General features: G+C 38.7%; 1 protein-coding gene across 1 annotated transcript; it reads right to left on the bottom strand.

The window, feature by feature from the left end:
• Nucleotides 1-2,911: 2,911 nt before the first annotated feature.
• On the bottom strand, nucleotides 2,912-5,418 carry LOC123970346. The gene is made up of 5 exons (XM_046048356.1): nucleotides 5,372-5,418; nucleotides 5,122-5,163; nucleotides 4,732-5,001; nucleotides 3,669-3,917; nucleotides 2,912-3,157 (listed from the first exon to the last, which is right to left on the bottom strand). The coding sequence occupies exons 1-5, from the start codon at nucleotides 5,400-5,402 to the stop codon at nucleotides 3,045-3,047; spliced, it is 705 nt and encodes a 234-aa protein (XP_045904312.1). The 5' UTR covers nucleotides 5,403-5,418; the 3' UTR covers nucleotides 2,912-3,044.
• Between the last annotated feature and the right edge of the window lie 6,936 nt (nucleotides 5,419-12,354).

Below are 12,354 nucleotides of genomic sequence, written 5' to 3'. Positions count from 1 at the left end.
TTAACTGAGTGGAAAAAATCCGATTTTACCTACATATATTACGTATTTTAGTTTGCAAGTAGGGAAGTAAAACACAATACTGCTCTCCACAGTCTATGTATTTTTTAATTTGTAGAAATGTAAAAGAATAAAAAATATTTGTGAAAACGACCAAATGTGTTATTTTGTTACAGCTGACATCTGGCACAAATGATTGGTTGTTATCAATCCTATATTTTTTTATTATAAAGTGATGTCAATTTGACAAGTAATTAGCAAGGACTTGGGATGTTCTCAAGCATAGCACATAATCTGACACTTCCCGATAGTTATTCTAAGTGAGATATTACTTTGCAAATAAATTTATCACTATTAACTTTACTTCAATTGACAGCAAAAATCTAACCTCAAACACTTTTAACACAACAAACACAGTAAAGTAAACAATTACAATAACCATAAAGTAAAAACTAAACTCAGCTTTTAATGCACTGTGCACAAGTCATTTTGTGGCCATGTGTTTCTCAGAGCCCAGTTCTAGAGAAGAAAAAGCTTCAGTTCTTTAAAAAGTCAATTGTCAGGTTTTATTTCCTCATGGTCAAAGAATGAGATTGTCTTTCTATAGCAGCCACAATCACAGAGGGAGAAATCCACTGCAGAAGAGGAAGCACAGAGAGAAACATCTAAACCCACAGAGGATTGGAAGAGAGACATTTTGGGATTCAAAAAAACTAAACAAAACAAAACAAAAAAGACACTCGAAAAGAATATAAGCTGTCAACATTTACAATCACCAGCCAAGTTTCCATCCAGATGTATCACAATTTGTTTTGGTTTCCATCGACTAGTATTATGTGTCGATTTAAAGTGCATCAAGGAAACAGTTGGTGGAGCTAATTCTCCAGTCAGCCAAATGTAAAACAATTCTAGCATTTCAACAGATAATCTAATTAAAAATGTGTATAAAACATACATAAATAGGTACATGGACCATGACAAATAAACAATTTAATTCAATTCAATTTTTCAATTCAATTTTATTTATATAGCGCCAAATCACAACAACAGTTATCTCACAGCACTTTTCATAAAAGAGCAAGTCTAGACCGTACTCTATGAGGTTATTTAATGAAGCCCAACAATTCCCACCAAGAGCAAGCACTAGGCGACAGAGGCAAGGAAAAACTTCCTTTTTAAATTTTATTTAAAGCAGGCAAGCTGTTTATAGCATCTGGAAAACCACATTCAATTCAGGCGCCTTTACAGTCCAGTTCCCTCTCTCTGTCACACCAGAATTAGCCCAGCTAAAGTTTTATACATTAAGATAATGCACAAAATACTGGACAGTGTCAAACTTGCTTGTATGTTTGTTATGTGTGAGTGTACACTTTGCATGTTGTGGAGATTTTTTGGCAGCTTTATTTGAAAATATGTATTCTTAGAAATATAATACCGTGCACCCTAATTTGTTTACTTGGATTACTGCCAGATCTCCAGATTATTACTCTGACTTGTCTGTCAGTGAGGTGGATCATACTAATAAACTGGAAGTATGTAAAACCAACAGTTTTAACTGTTTTAAAGACTAACTCCACCAATTTTACACATCAAAGTTTTAACAGGTGTACTACTGTGTAAGTGAAAACAGCCTTCTGTAGCGCCATCATTTTCATTGTTACAGGTAGCTTTTTAAATAAACTTGTTTATTTTAATATTTTGTGAAAACTAATGTTTTGAATGACTTAATTAAGAAATTAACTGAATAACACTAAGTTGATAATATTCGATATTACCATAAATATTGAATGGCTATACTGTGATTGGTAATGTTGTATATCAATAATCTTACTTTAAAACTTTACTTAACATATTTTTAAAATATTAGCTCTTAGTCAAACGTGCACTGCTTATTATATAATCTTGTAATAATAGGAACTTTTAACTTCAGATTCAATGCTTTATTGACACAAGCAAACAATTAACGTGGCACTGGCCTCTTTATCACGACCAACACTGACATCACAATAATTATCATCATCATCATCATCGGTGACCCAGAAAGCCCTCAAATGTAAAACAAATAAGCAACTATAACTACACGTTGTGGCGATGAAGACCGCAAGAACTGTGATTGGTTGGCTTGGTTGGCATCACATTCCCTTAACAGTCTGCCGTAAATTAGTGAGAGAATAACATAAACCAAAAGGTCTGCATCCCCCTTGCTTAGAGACACCATTGCTCTGTTTGGGACTGTCCCTCTGATCCTGCATGCATCCCACTTAAGCATCAGAGCTGCATTTCATTAGTGTGGAATTGTGATGAAAATTATGCCTGATCAGTGTTTGCAGTTACTTTCGGTTTTCCACCACCAATGAAGCGCAGCTCGCTTGTCTCATCCACTGGTCCCAAGCGGTTCGGTGTCTGTAGTAGGTACATCATCTTAAATATTCTTATTAATATTGTTCTCGGTAGATTGTGCCTTTATTCTCATTTATATTGCCTTTTTTTCCCCTCAAAAATATTCCTTTATTCTTGACTTGTCAGAGAACACAGATATGTGGGAGAGATGCTGAATGTGCAGAACATTTTGAACATTAGCAGAAAACTTGCTGAGACACCGGACCAATTAAAGTTTCGAGGTTTATAACTGAATTAAAATGAATAAATATATTTTTAACTTGAAAGGGCACCACATGCACATTTCAAGAGGTTCCTAAAATTAATGATGCCTACATGTGTGTTGACTCAGCAGGGAAGACAGTAAATGTGAAAAGTTGATCTACAGTAGAATACATATCTGAAAGCAACAAAAAATGCCTAGGAGCCTTACTGCAATATATTGTATTATATTTTTAGATTTCAAATTGTCACCTGCTGCCTGAATTTTATGTTTCCCTTTAAACAGTATAAATAAAAACATTTCCGCCGTAAATTGATGCATAAAAGGCAGAAATTGAAATTGAGCCATCAACCGATACATTTTTCATTTAAGTGGTTACTAACAAATGTCTCAGTAACAAGGGTCAGGTTAAAGATGTAGTTGTTTTAAGTTTACATTAGGATGCTCACACCATCAGGCCAACTGAGATGTGGTGTAGACTGATGACCACTAGATGGCAGAGCAGTCTGACCAGAGCAGATGCAGAGATGAGTGATGTGGAGTCCGTAGGAGGAGGAGCTGTGGAGGAGAGCGCATTCAGTGCAGTATGTTAACCATGGTATCCAATTAAATTAGCTGTAAACTTGTCAGTCAATCTCTTCTTCAACTGGAAAATTACAGAAAGTTTTGTTTTTTGTTGTTGATTGTTTTAGTTGAATTATAATAATAGAATGAGTTAACAACTTAACACATGTGCAATAATCAGGTCACCAAGGTAATACTCTGTATACACAAGCTCAAATCAAGTTATTTACATGAGGAAAACAAAGTGTGTCAGAATTACTATAAGAGAAAGAGATACATGCTGATCTCTTTAAATGTATTTTTTTTAATGCTGTATGCAACAAAGACTACAATTTACCTCCGTTGTATCAGGACTGGGTCAAAGATCTCAGTCACAAATAACTCAAAACCTGGGCAACATATCCGAAAACTATCTGCATGGCTTGGTACCAAATATATGTAGCTGTAAAGAACCATGAAAACACTAATTTATTTGGAAACAAAAAGAAATTATTAGTGTCCTGACCTCTGACATTCAGCCTGCTCGATGGTGATTCAGTCTGACCAGTAGAACACCAGTAGAAACCTTCGTCAGACTGTTGGACATTTCTGATGGGAAACTCTCCTTCAGGTGCAGCTCCAATCGGGGTACTATGTCTGCCAAACTTGAAGAAGTTAACCGGAATGGTGGAACCGTTCCTGCTCCTGCAGCGCAGAGTAACGTCACTTCCTGCCATCACAGGGAGTGCAGGGATCTCCATGATAAAAGGACGATCTGAACAACACAGAGAACAAGAACAGACACAGGTCTAAGTCAAATTAAATGTAAAGCAGAATTATTAATTTTTTTCACCACTTCGGGGGAGCAGAATTAAACACACTGATATATTATCACCTTATAAAGTTGTTACAGTAGAAATCGTGCTGGATATTCTTGGAGGAGAGATTCCTTTTACATGTATGACACTTTATATGGGTGACCTACCAGAAGAAATAGCAGGAAATGACAGGTATCTTCTGAAAATAACGACTGTAGCGGCTACAAAAGCAATAACTCGGAAATGGTTGCAAATTGATCCACCTACAATAGAGAACTGGCTCGAAATCATCAAAGAGATTCATGAGATGGAAAGGCTGAGATTGAGGAATGACATTTACATCGCAAGGTGGACAAAATGGATAGGATATCTGTGTAGATGAGAGGTGTGGTTGATGATAATTTTCCCTGTTGCCCTGTACTGTTGAAAGATGGTTTAACTTTCCTTTTGCTGTTTTACTCTACCAAGCATGGAGATATCAATGCAAATTATGTAGCGCTGTACAAAGCCCCCCTCAAACGTAATAAATTTGAAAATGAGGTCTGATATATGACTAATGCACATGTACAGTGCTGCCCGACAACAAAGTTTTTTTGATGCACTGTTTTGTTCTTTGTTTCTGTTGAAGACTCAATAAAATCTGTGATAAAAAAACGTGCTGCCCATGTACACATCCTGCAGACACAGAGCAATGTATGCATTCACTTGGAGTCATGATTCTGTCCTCTGTCCATCCCAGATTAGATCTCTGACATACAGAAAGTCTTCTACCTGATACAGTGATGGTGACTTTGATGCTCCTCTGTCCACTGCGGTGTTCACACCAGTAAACACCTCGGTCTGATAATGGAGACAGATCTGAGACAATGCAGGAGGAACCATTGCGTCTCCCAAAACCCCGAGCAGCTCCACACTTCTCTGTCTTTACTACTGATATCCTCTTCAGCGTCCATCCATCAGAGCTCTCCTCTCCCTCACAAGTCAGACTGACTGACTCTCTCGTAAAGAACTGCTGACGGTTTGGACTGACATTCAGAGAGACTGGAGAAAAGACAGGCAGAGCAGAGAAGATGGATGGCTGAGCATATTATATTTGCTATTACTTGCACCAGTGTTTGCATAATTCTGGATAACATCTGGATAACACTTCCCGCTGCTTACTTGCAGAAACAGTCAATCCAGACGCAAGCAGCATGGCAAAGTCTGCAAAAGCAGAACCAGAGTCATCAGAGTTACCACAGTAGTGATAAATACCAGAAATGTTGTAAATCTTAGCTTCAGCAACCACATCAATGCAATGACTAAATATGCATTTTAACATCTAAACAGATTCAATTGGATGTCTCATATACAAGACTTCAGTTCTTCATCTCCATTTCTTTTATTTAAATAAGCTCATTGTTTCACTCACCAAGGAGTAGAGAGCCAGATGGAGCCTTCATTCTGTCAGGTTGAAGAGTGACAGTAACTTTCTCATATCACAACAATGAGCATCATATTCCATGTTGTGTCATACACAGTGTCAAACCACAGGTTCCACATTCTTAAAATGAATATTTAATTTTTTGCCATTTCCTTATTTCAATCAACTACTTCCATCTACTTCTACTTAAGTAAGAATTTCATTGCAAGACTCCAGCAGAAGAATTTTACCCTGAGATACTTTCACTATTTCCTCCACCACTGCAGAAGTAACACTGACTTGGTCAGATGGTTATGGATTTGGTGGAGATTTAGAGCTGCATGTCATTGGCATAACAGTGGAAATGCAGTCCATGGTAGCATATGATGTGACCATGGAGGAGCATATAGAGGATAAATTTGAGGGGAAAAAGCACTGCAGCTTGGGGAAATCCCTGCAAAATTGGGGCACTATTTGATTTGGATTTGGGCAGTGCCAGTGATACTGAGTGAGTACTCAAGGCAGGAGAGAAGGATAGAGTGGTAGATTGTGTCAAAGCACTGAGAAGTAAGATCAGGGCTATTTCTGTGCTGTGTTGGGTTCTAAAACTGGATTGAAATGGTTTATAGAGGTAGTTGGAGTACAGATGGGTTTTGAGTTGGGCGGTGACAGTGAATTTCAATATTTTTGATAGAAACGGGAGATTGCTGATGGATCTGTCGTTGTTGGGAATGTCAGGGTCAAGGCCGGGCTTTTTGAGGATAGGTTTGACTGATGCTAGTTTAAAGGCAGAGTTGATGACAGAGAGGACGAGTGGGCAGAGGGAGGCAGGCTTTGACTAATGTGGCGGGTAGGGGATCAAATGTGCATGTGGCAGTCTTCATGCCAGACAGTGTTTAGCTGTGATCAGAGGAGGCGATGAGGGAGAAATGGGAGAATGACTGGCCTGTTAGGAGTGACAGACTCAGGGATAGAGAGGGTGTGGATTGAGGTGGCCACTTGGTTGTAGATGGTCTCAATTTTGCCTTGGAAGAATATCAGGAAGGTGTTGCATTTAACAGCTTAGAAGTGGAACAAGTTATCCAAAGGTTCAAGGAGCTTCTAAATTGTGAAGAAAAGGACCTTGGGGTTAGCAGAATTAGAGTGAATGTGGCTGGAGTTGTAGGCAGCACGAGCAGTATGAAGAGCAGCTTTGAATAGCTGAATGTAATCTTTGTAAGCCAGGGTGTAAACTGTGAGACCAGTTTTCTTGGGGCTCAGAGGAGGTGGCAAGTCCAGATAGTTTTTCATTGAGGCAGGCTGACATAGATAAGGGACAGACGTCTTGTTATGACAGAAAGTGATGGTGTGCATGTGTTTGAGTTCTGGGATCGGTGGTCAGAGATTGTGAGGTTAGAGCTGGAGAGATGGTTGATACCCTCCAGTGAAGTCCAGTTGAGGAACTCTGTGGCTATTTTACAGTTTGTAGAGCCATTGTGGATGCTGGAATCAACCAGAAGCAGGATGGAATATAAGATGGAGCAGAGATGGGTTACAAATTCAGATAAATCTGAAAGAAAGGTCGGGTTGGGTTTGGAGGGGTGCTGGATGATTTCAATGACCAGGGGTTTAGGACCAGACAGTTTAAAATACATGTGTTCAAATTAGGATGGACCTTGGATAAGAATCAAGCTGGTTCTGATATGTTGGTGGAAAAGAAGAGCAATTCTACCGGCACAGCCATCAGGTCGGGGTTTGTCCAGGAAGTGATATCCATTGGATGTAGTTTGGTTGAGTGTAAAGTAGCCTAGAGGTTTTTGCCAGGTTTGATTTAGACTCAACATATCAAATTAATTGTCAGTGATGAATTCATTAAGGATGAGACTTTTGTAATTTAATGACTGGGTGTTGAACATGGTGAGTGTTTTCTGAGTGGCCGAGAGGATATGGGTAGAATTCGGTGGTCAGCTATTCTCACATGTTTTTTTTTGTAGTAGCAGCAGTTTCGCCACTGACACACACCGCATTAGATCCAGAGGCAACGTGGCAGAGAAAACTGGGATGAGGTGGATGGAGCCCCCCCACACTCAAAGTGCAGACAGAGCCAGTGGCATTTATAGTAGGAATGTTTTTAATAGCTAATAGTGCTGAAATAGCAACTTCTGTTATCGAGAATCAGAGCTGCATTCTCTTTAGCAAATCAAATTTTAACTCAAAACTTCCTTCCTTGCCTCCACTAAGGAAAAGCCCCCACACGGCTTCTGAGAAGTGTTGTAAGTGTTTACTGGGATATTTAAAATGATTGATATTGTGTGTACATACTATCCACTTCCCACATTTGCAAGAAATTACAAAACGTGTAAACCCACTTTAAAATGCAATGTCCCTATACATTTTAAAATAACACTAGAAAAAGTAAAGAAAAATGAGGATACAACATCTTATTTTCAGGTTTACAGGGAGCAATTAACCCATTTAATCCCATCGGTCACAATAGTAACCATAAAAACTTTCATTTTTAAAGCTCTAAAAATGTTACTAAATGATGTACATATGCATTTTAAGCAAATACTGAAATAATAAAGGGTCTCAATGACATATGTGCAGTATCACATGTTTAGTGTAAATTGTCACATGACCAGAGCTGTTTACTTCCTGGGTGCACTATGAGAAAAGAATGTTCTCCTCCTTATACCAGTGGGATCTCTGATGTCTCTGTATTGATACTCTCTGTAGGTATTTGGCTATGGGATCCCAAGATATTTGTAGCTGTCCTGAACATCTGCAATGTTGCCCTCAGGTAGTTTAACCCCCTTGGTTCTGATCTTTTCCCCTCTTTTTGATACCACCTGACTGCACTAGTCCAGTCCTAATGACATTCCACTATTGTTGCTGTAGATCCTGGTAGTGTAGATCAGTGAGTCGATGTCTCGCTCATTCCTGGCATACAGGCTGATGTCATCAATGTAGAGGAGGTGACTGATGGTTGCTCCGCTTCAGAACCGGTATCCGTAACCGACCTGGCTGAGGGGGTTCAGGGTATTGCAGAACAACAGCAGGGCTAGTGCAACACACCTTGGTATGCCACACTTGATAATGACTTGTGTAATTGACTTTGAATTGGCTTCTGGAGTCCACTTGAGTTATTGATGCAGGCTATTAGTGTCATGTTGATCTTGTACATTTCCAAGCATTCCAGTAACCATGTATGTGGCATTGAGTCGTGACTTTCTTGTAGTCAATCCAGGCAGTGCACAGGTCGGTCTGCTTGGTCTTGCAGTTTTATTTTATTTTGCTTAGTGTGGGCCTCTATTGAATGCAAATTCTACTATCCTAAATGTTACCTTCATGTTCAATGTGAAGGAATCACATGACTGATCTAAAGTTTTTGTTTGAAAGTTGCACAAACAACAGTTTGCAATGAATGTTGTGAAAAGTTCAAATGTTACAATAAAGTTACAATATTAATGTTTTAATCCAAGTTGCACCAAAGTTACAACTTTGAAATATGCTGTGTTTTTGTCTTTGCTCTGCAAATTGTCAATGTTGTATAAGGAAGTTTGATATGTAAATTAGTCATGCTAGAATAATATAGAGCATTTTAGTGACAATGTTGGGAACTACCTCTGACAGTTTCAATTGTCTTAACCCCTTGATGCATGAATTTATTAACAAGAAAAAATATATTATATATAATATATTTCTGTTTTCATTTGCTTTCAGGTTGATGTTAAATTAAGTGGACATTGTTAATTTGTCTATAGAACATAGAAAATATGTATATTCAGGTATGGTGTAGGTATGATGCAAATTAGCAACAATAGGCATAAACGAGAAACCAGTGCTTGCAAAAGGTTCCCATGTATGCATCGAATATGCACAAAAAGGCATTAGGGAAATACAAACGATATCTCAGCTGCAGTCTGAAAGGAAGAAGTGTGATGCAAATTTGCAACAATTGGCATTAAGGGGTTAATAACTAGTCTAAAATACATAGAAATTTTGGTGACTGCACAGGAGAAATTAGTCGATTAAGGATACAACACATGATCCCACCGGTCACAATTGTGACCGACCATAAAAAAACTTAAAATAAATAAACTTTGTCACTTACTTTTCCATATAAATTTGAAAGAATTTGAAAGGGTTACTGATGACACATGATTTGTATATTTTTTAATCTGGGAAAAATTAGGGATTAAATGCCATTTATTTCACATTTTGTAAAAGAAAATAGCTCATTTGAACACATCAAAATCTGCACCCTGGGACGTTTCAGGGTTTTGATGATGTTTTTCATGATGACAAAGCTTATCGCTAGAGATCTGTGGTAATGTGTCTTTACCAATATAAACTCGTCAGTGTGAGATATACAATATGTTAAAATGGTGCAAAAATGCTAGGAAACAAAACATTTGCCTAAAATTAGTACAAATGCATAAACAGCCGTAGCAGTGCATGAAAGAAACCCACATACATTCTGCTATGGCATTAAATCTATACTTTTATGCCAGTCTAAAAGCATTTATAGTGAAATAAAAGCGCTGAAATAGCAACTTCTTTTCTGCAGAATCAGGGCTAGATTATCGTCAGCAAATCAATTATTACCACACTTCCTTCCTGGCCTTTACTAAGGAAAAACTAAGGATTCTCAGTAAAACAAGATGTCACTGTGTTTGCAGAACAAGAAGTTAGGAAATCAGTAGAGTCAATAGTGTTAACAGGGATTTTAAAAATCATTATTACTTTGTATATCATCCCCTTCCCACCTTTACAAGAAACCACAAATACATATGAACCCCACAGCTGGCAGGCAGTGGAGCCCTCCAACATATTCCTCTGCAGTGTTTCCCCTATGATGGAGTTGTAGCAGCGGAGGTGAAGCAAATGCGATGCACATTAGAATAGCTTCAAATTTCAGTGTTCTCCCAGTTTTATGGGAGCGCTAGATGAATGTGTTGCTGGTGGTCATGGTAGTCATGGTCAGAGCGGTCGGGGGTTTGGGGGTCCTCCCCCAAGAAAATGTTGTTATTCAATGAAAAATATGTAAATTCACATCATCTTGGGCCGCTATTTTCACCATATCTCTGGACAAATAGATGGAAAAGCTAGAGCAGATAATAAACAACCAAAGATCAGTCTATGGGAGGAACTACAACCATTAGATTTGCTTGAAAGTAATTTGGCTGCTTATGATGCTCTCCACAGTGATTTTACATTTATGGCAAAGCATGTTTTGGGCATCACCCCCTATCCCTTAATGACAGGAAAACCCTGTTAATGACCTCAGAATCATTATAGATAAGATTGTTCATGTTTGCCTTTTGTGTCTTTATTTTACAGCTTTTGACATTTATCTGTATAGACATTAATATAAAAAATAGGCAACATAAGAAACCACCCCCCTTCTGAGGTGCATTTTATTTCCACAATAAAATCCAAAAAGAAATATATCCTCATTAGCTTATAAGGACTAGTTCGCATCACTAATTTGCTTTACTAACCTCAGCTCCTCCAGTCACCTCCGTCCTTTCTTTTCCTAACAACCACTTTTTCAGATTCATCTGAAAACTGAAAAATAATTTTGGATGAACCAGTCTGTACAGGACAGTTTAGTCTAAGTTTGTACCTGATGTTCTCAACACTGGAAAAGTTGGTAGTTATAAAATTCAACTACCAGTTACTTTGTATAAATTGAGCTAACTTTAAGTTATAGCAGCCAAAAGACGCAGCCTTCTGTAGAAGCTTTCCTGCTGAGTTGCGCAGTCTGAAGGGGAGATGTTAGCTAGCCTTTTCCAGCAGTTGGGGAAACAACAGACAGACTTTTCTTGGTCTTGAGAAGCTAAGTAACCAACACATACATTTAGTGCCAGAACATTTTCCTCCGCTCGCGTTAACCGTCACTTTCTGCCTCTCAGACAATCAAAAACTCGCTACGCACCTCGCGATTTGGAGTTAAGTTGCTGTTATAACAGCACCTCTCATGTAGATGTTCCGAAGAATGAGGAGAGGAAGCGAGCCAAGCGATGAGTGTTACCATGCTCACACAGTGTGAGTGAATATTAGTAGCGCATTGATTTAATAATCAGTGTGGGAAATTGTAGTAGTGGCGGTCACAATTCAGCAGCAGTGCACCACCACTCTTGAATGCATATAGGGGGAAAAGTCCTCCGACCCCTGAGCCCGTAATGTCTAATGTGTGATAAAGATGCAGGGGCAGCCAGTGGGGCGGGGAGGAAGGAGCCCCACCCACCAAATGCGCCTCAGCAAGCCATCCCCCAGAAGGGGGAGTTGAAAGAGATCATAGGTAGCTAGGCAGGAATGGTCCTCCACAATACTGGTGCCAGCATCCTGACTGGCCCTGAAGCATCCTCTGCTTATATGATTATTTATGATTGACAAGTCGTTACCATGGCAACCTGTCAATCAGGCTAGAGGGACGGACACTCTCTAGCCTGATTGACCAGCACCGTTGAGTACATTTGGCTTTGAGAATGTTGTTTGCTAGACAAAATTGTCAGCCCTGTTAAAATGACAGTTAACGTCAATTACAGATGCACCCAGCTAAGCAAGCTAGCTAGCTCCACACATGGCCGTCAGCTCAACCGTATTCTCCAAATATGGTCACGTCCGGTGCCGCTATTTGCACAAACTCAACATGGCGGCATTTAAAAACATTTAACACAACATAACATTTATTGGCTCAAGAAAACTATTTACATCCTCTATCACCACTAACACTTTTGTGTTGATCATCATTGGTGCCTTATATGTTAAAACAAATAATAAAAAGTAACCCCACCACTATATTTAGATGTTTTTTTAAGCTGCACAAACAATTATAATTGGTTTATAACACATTATATTGTATATGTTAAAGTGAAGAGGTATCAATCAGGTTTCACACAAATTCAGTTACACATTACAAACAACATTCATTATATTCAAACACCATTGTAATAATGTTTCATCACAGCTTTAATGTAAAACACAGACGTGCAGATAGATCATCT

This window comes from Micropterus dolomieu, linkage group LG04 (genome assembly GCF_021292245.1).
Source record: "Micropterus dolomieu isolate WLL.071019.BEF.003 ecotype Adirondacks linkage group LG04, ASM2129224v1, whole genome shotgun sequence".
Lineage (NCBI taxonomy): Eukaryota > Metazoa > Chordata > Actinopteri > Centrarchiformes > Centrarchidae > Micropterus > Micropterus dolomieu.
This window is presented reverse-complemented; position numbering and strand designations above follow the sequence as displayed.

Bases quoted from the DNA above. Each gene is read 5' to 3' on its own strand.
- LOC123970346 (XM_046048356.1), bottom strand. From the start codon at position 5,402: ATGAAGGCTCCATCTGGCTCTCTACTCCTTG. The intron at 5,164-5,371 runs GTGAGTGAAACA...CTGCTTTTGCAG, and splicing joins ATCTGGCTCTCTACTCCTTG to ACTTTGCCATGCTGCTTGCG. The intron at 5,002-5,121 runs GTAAGCAGCGGG...TCTTTTCTCCAG, and splicing joins TGGATTGACTGTTTCTGCAA to TCTCTCTGAATGTCAGTCCA.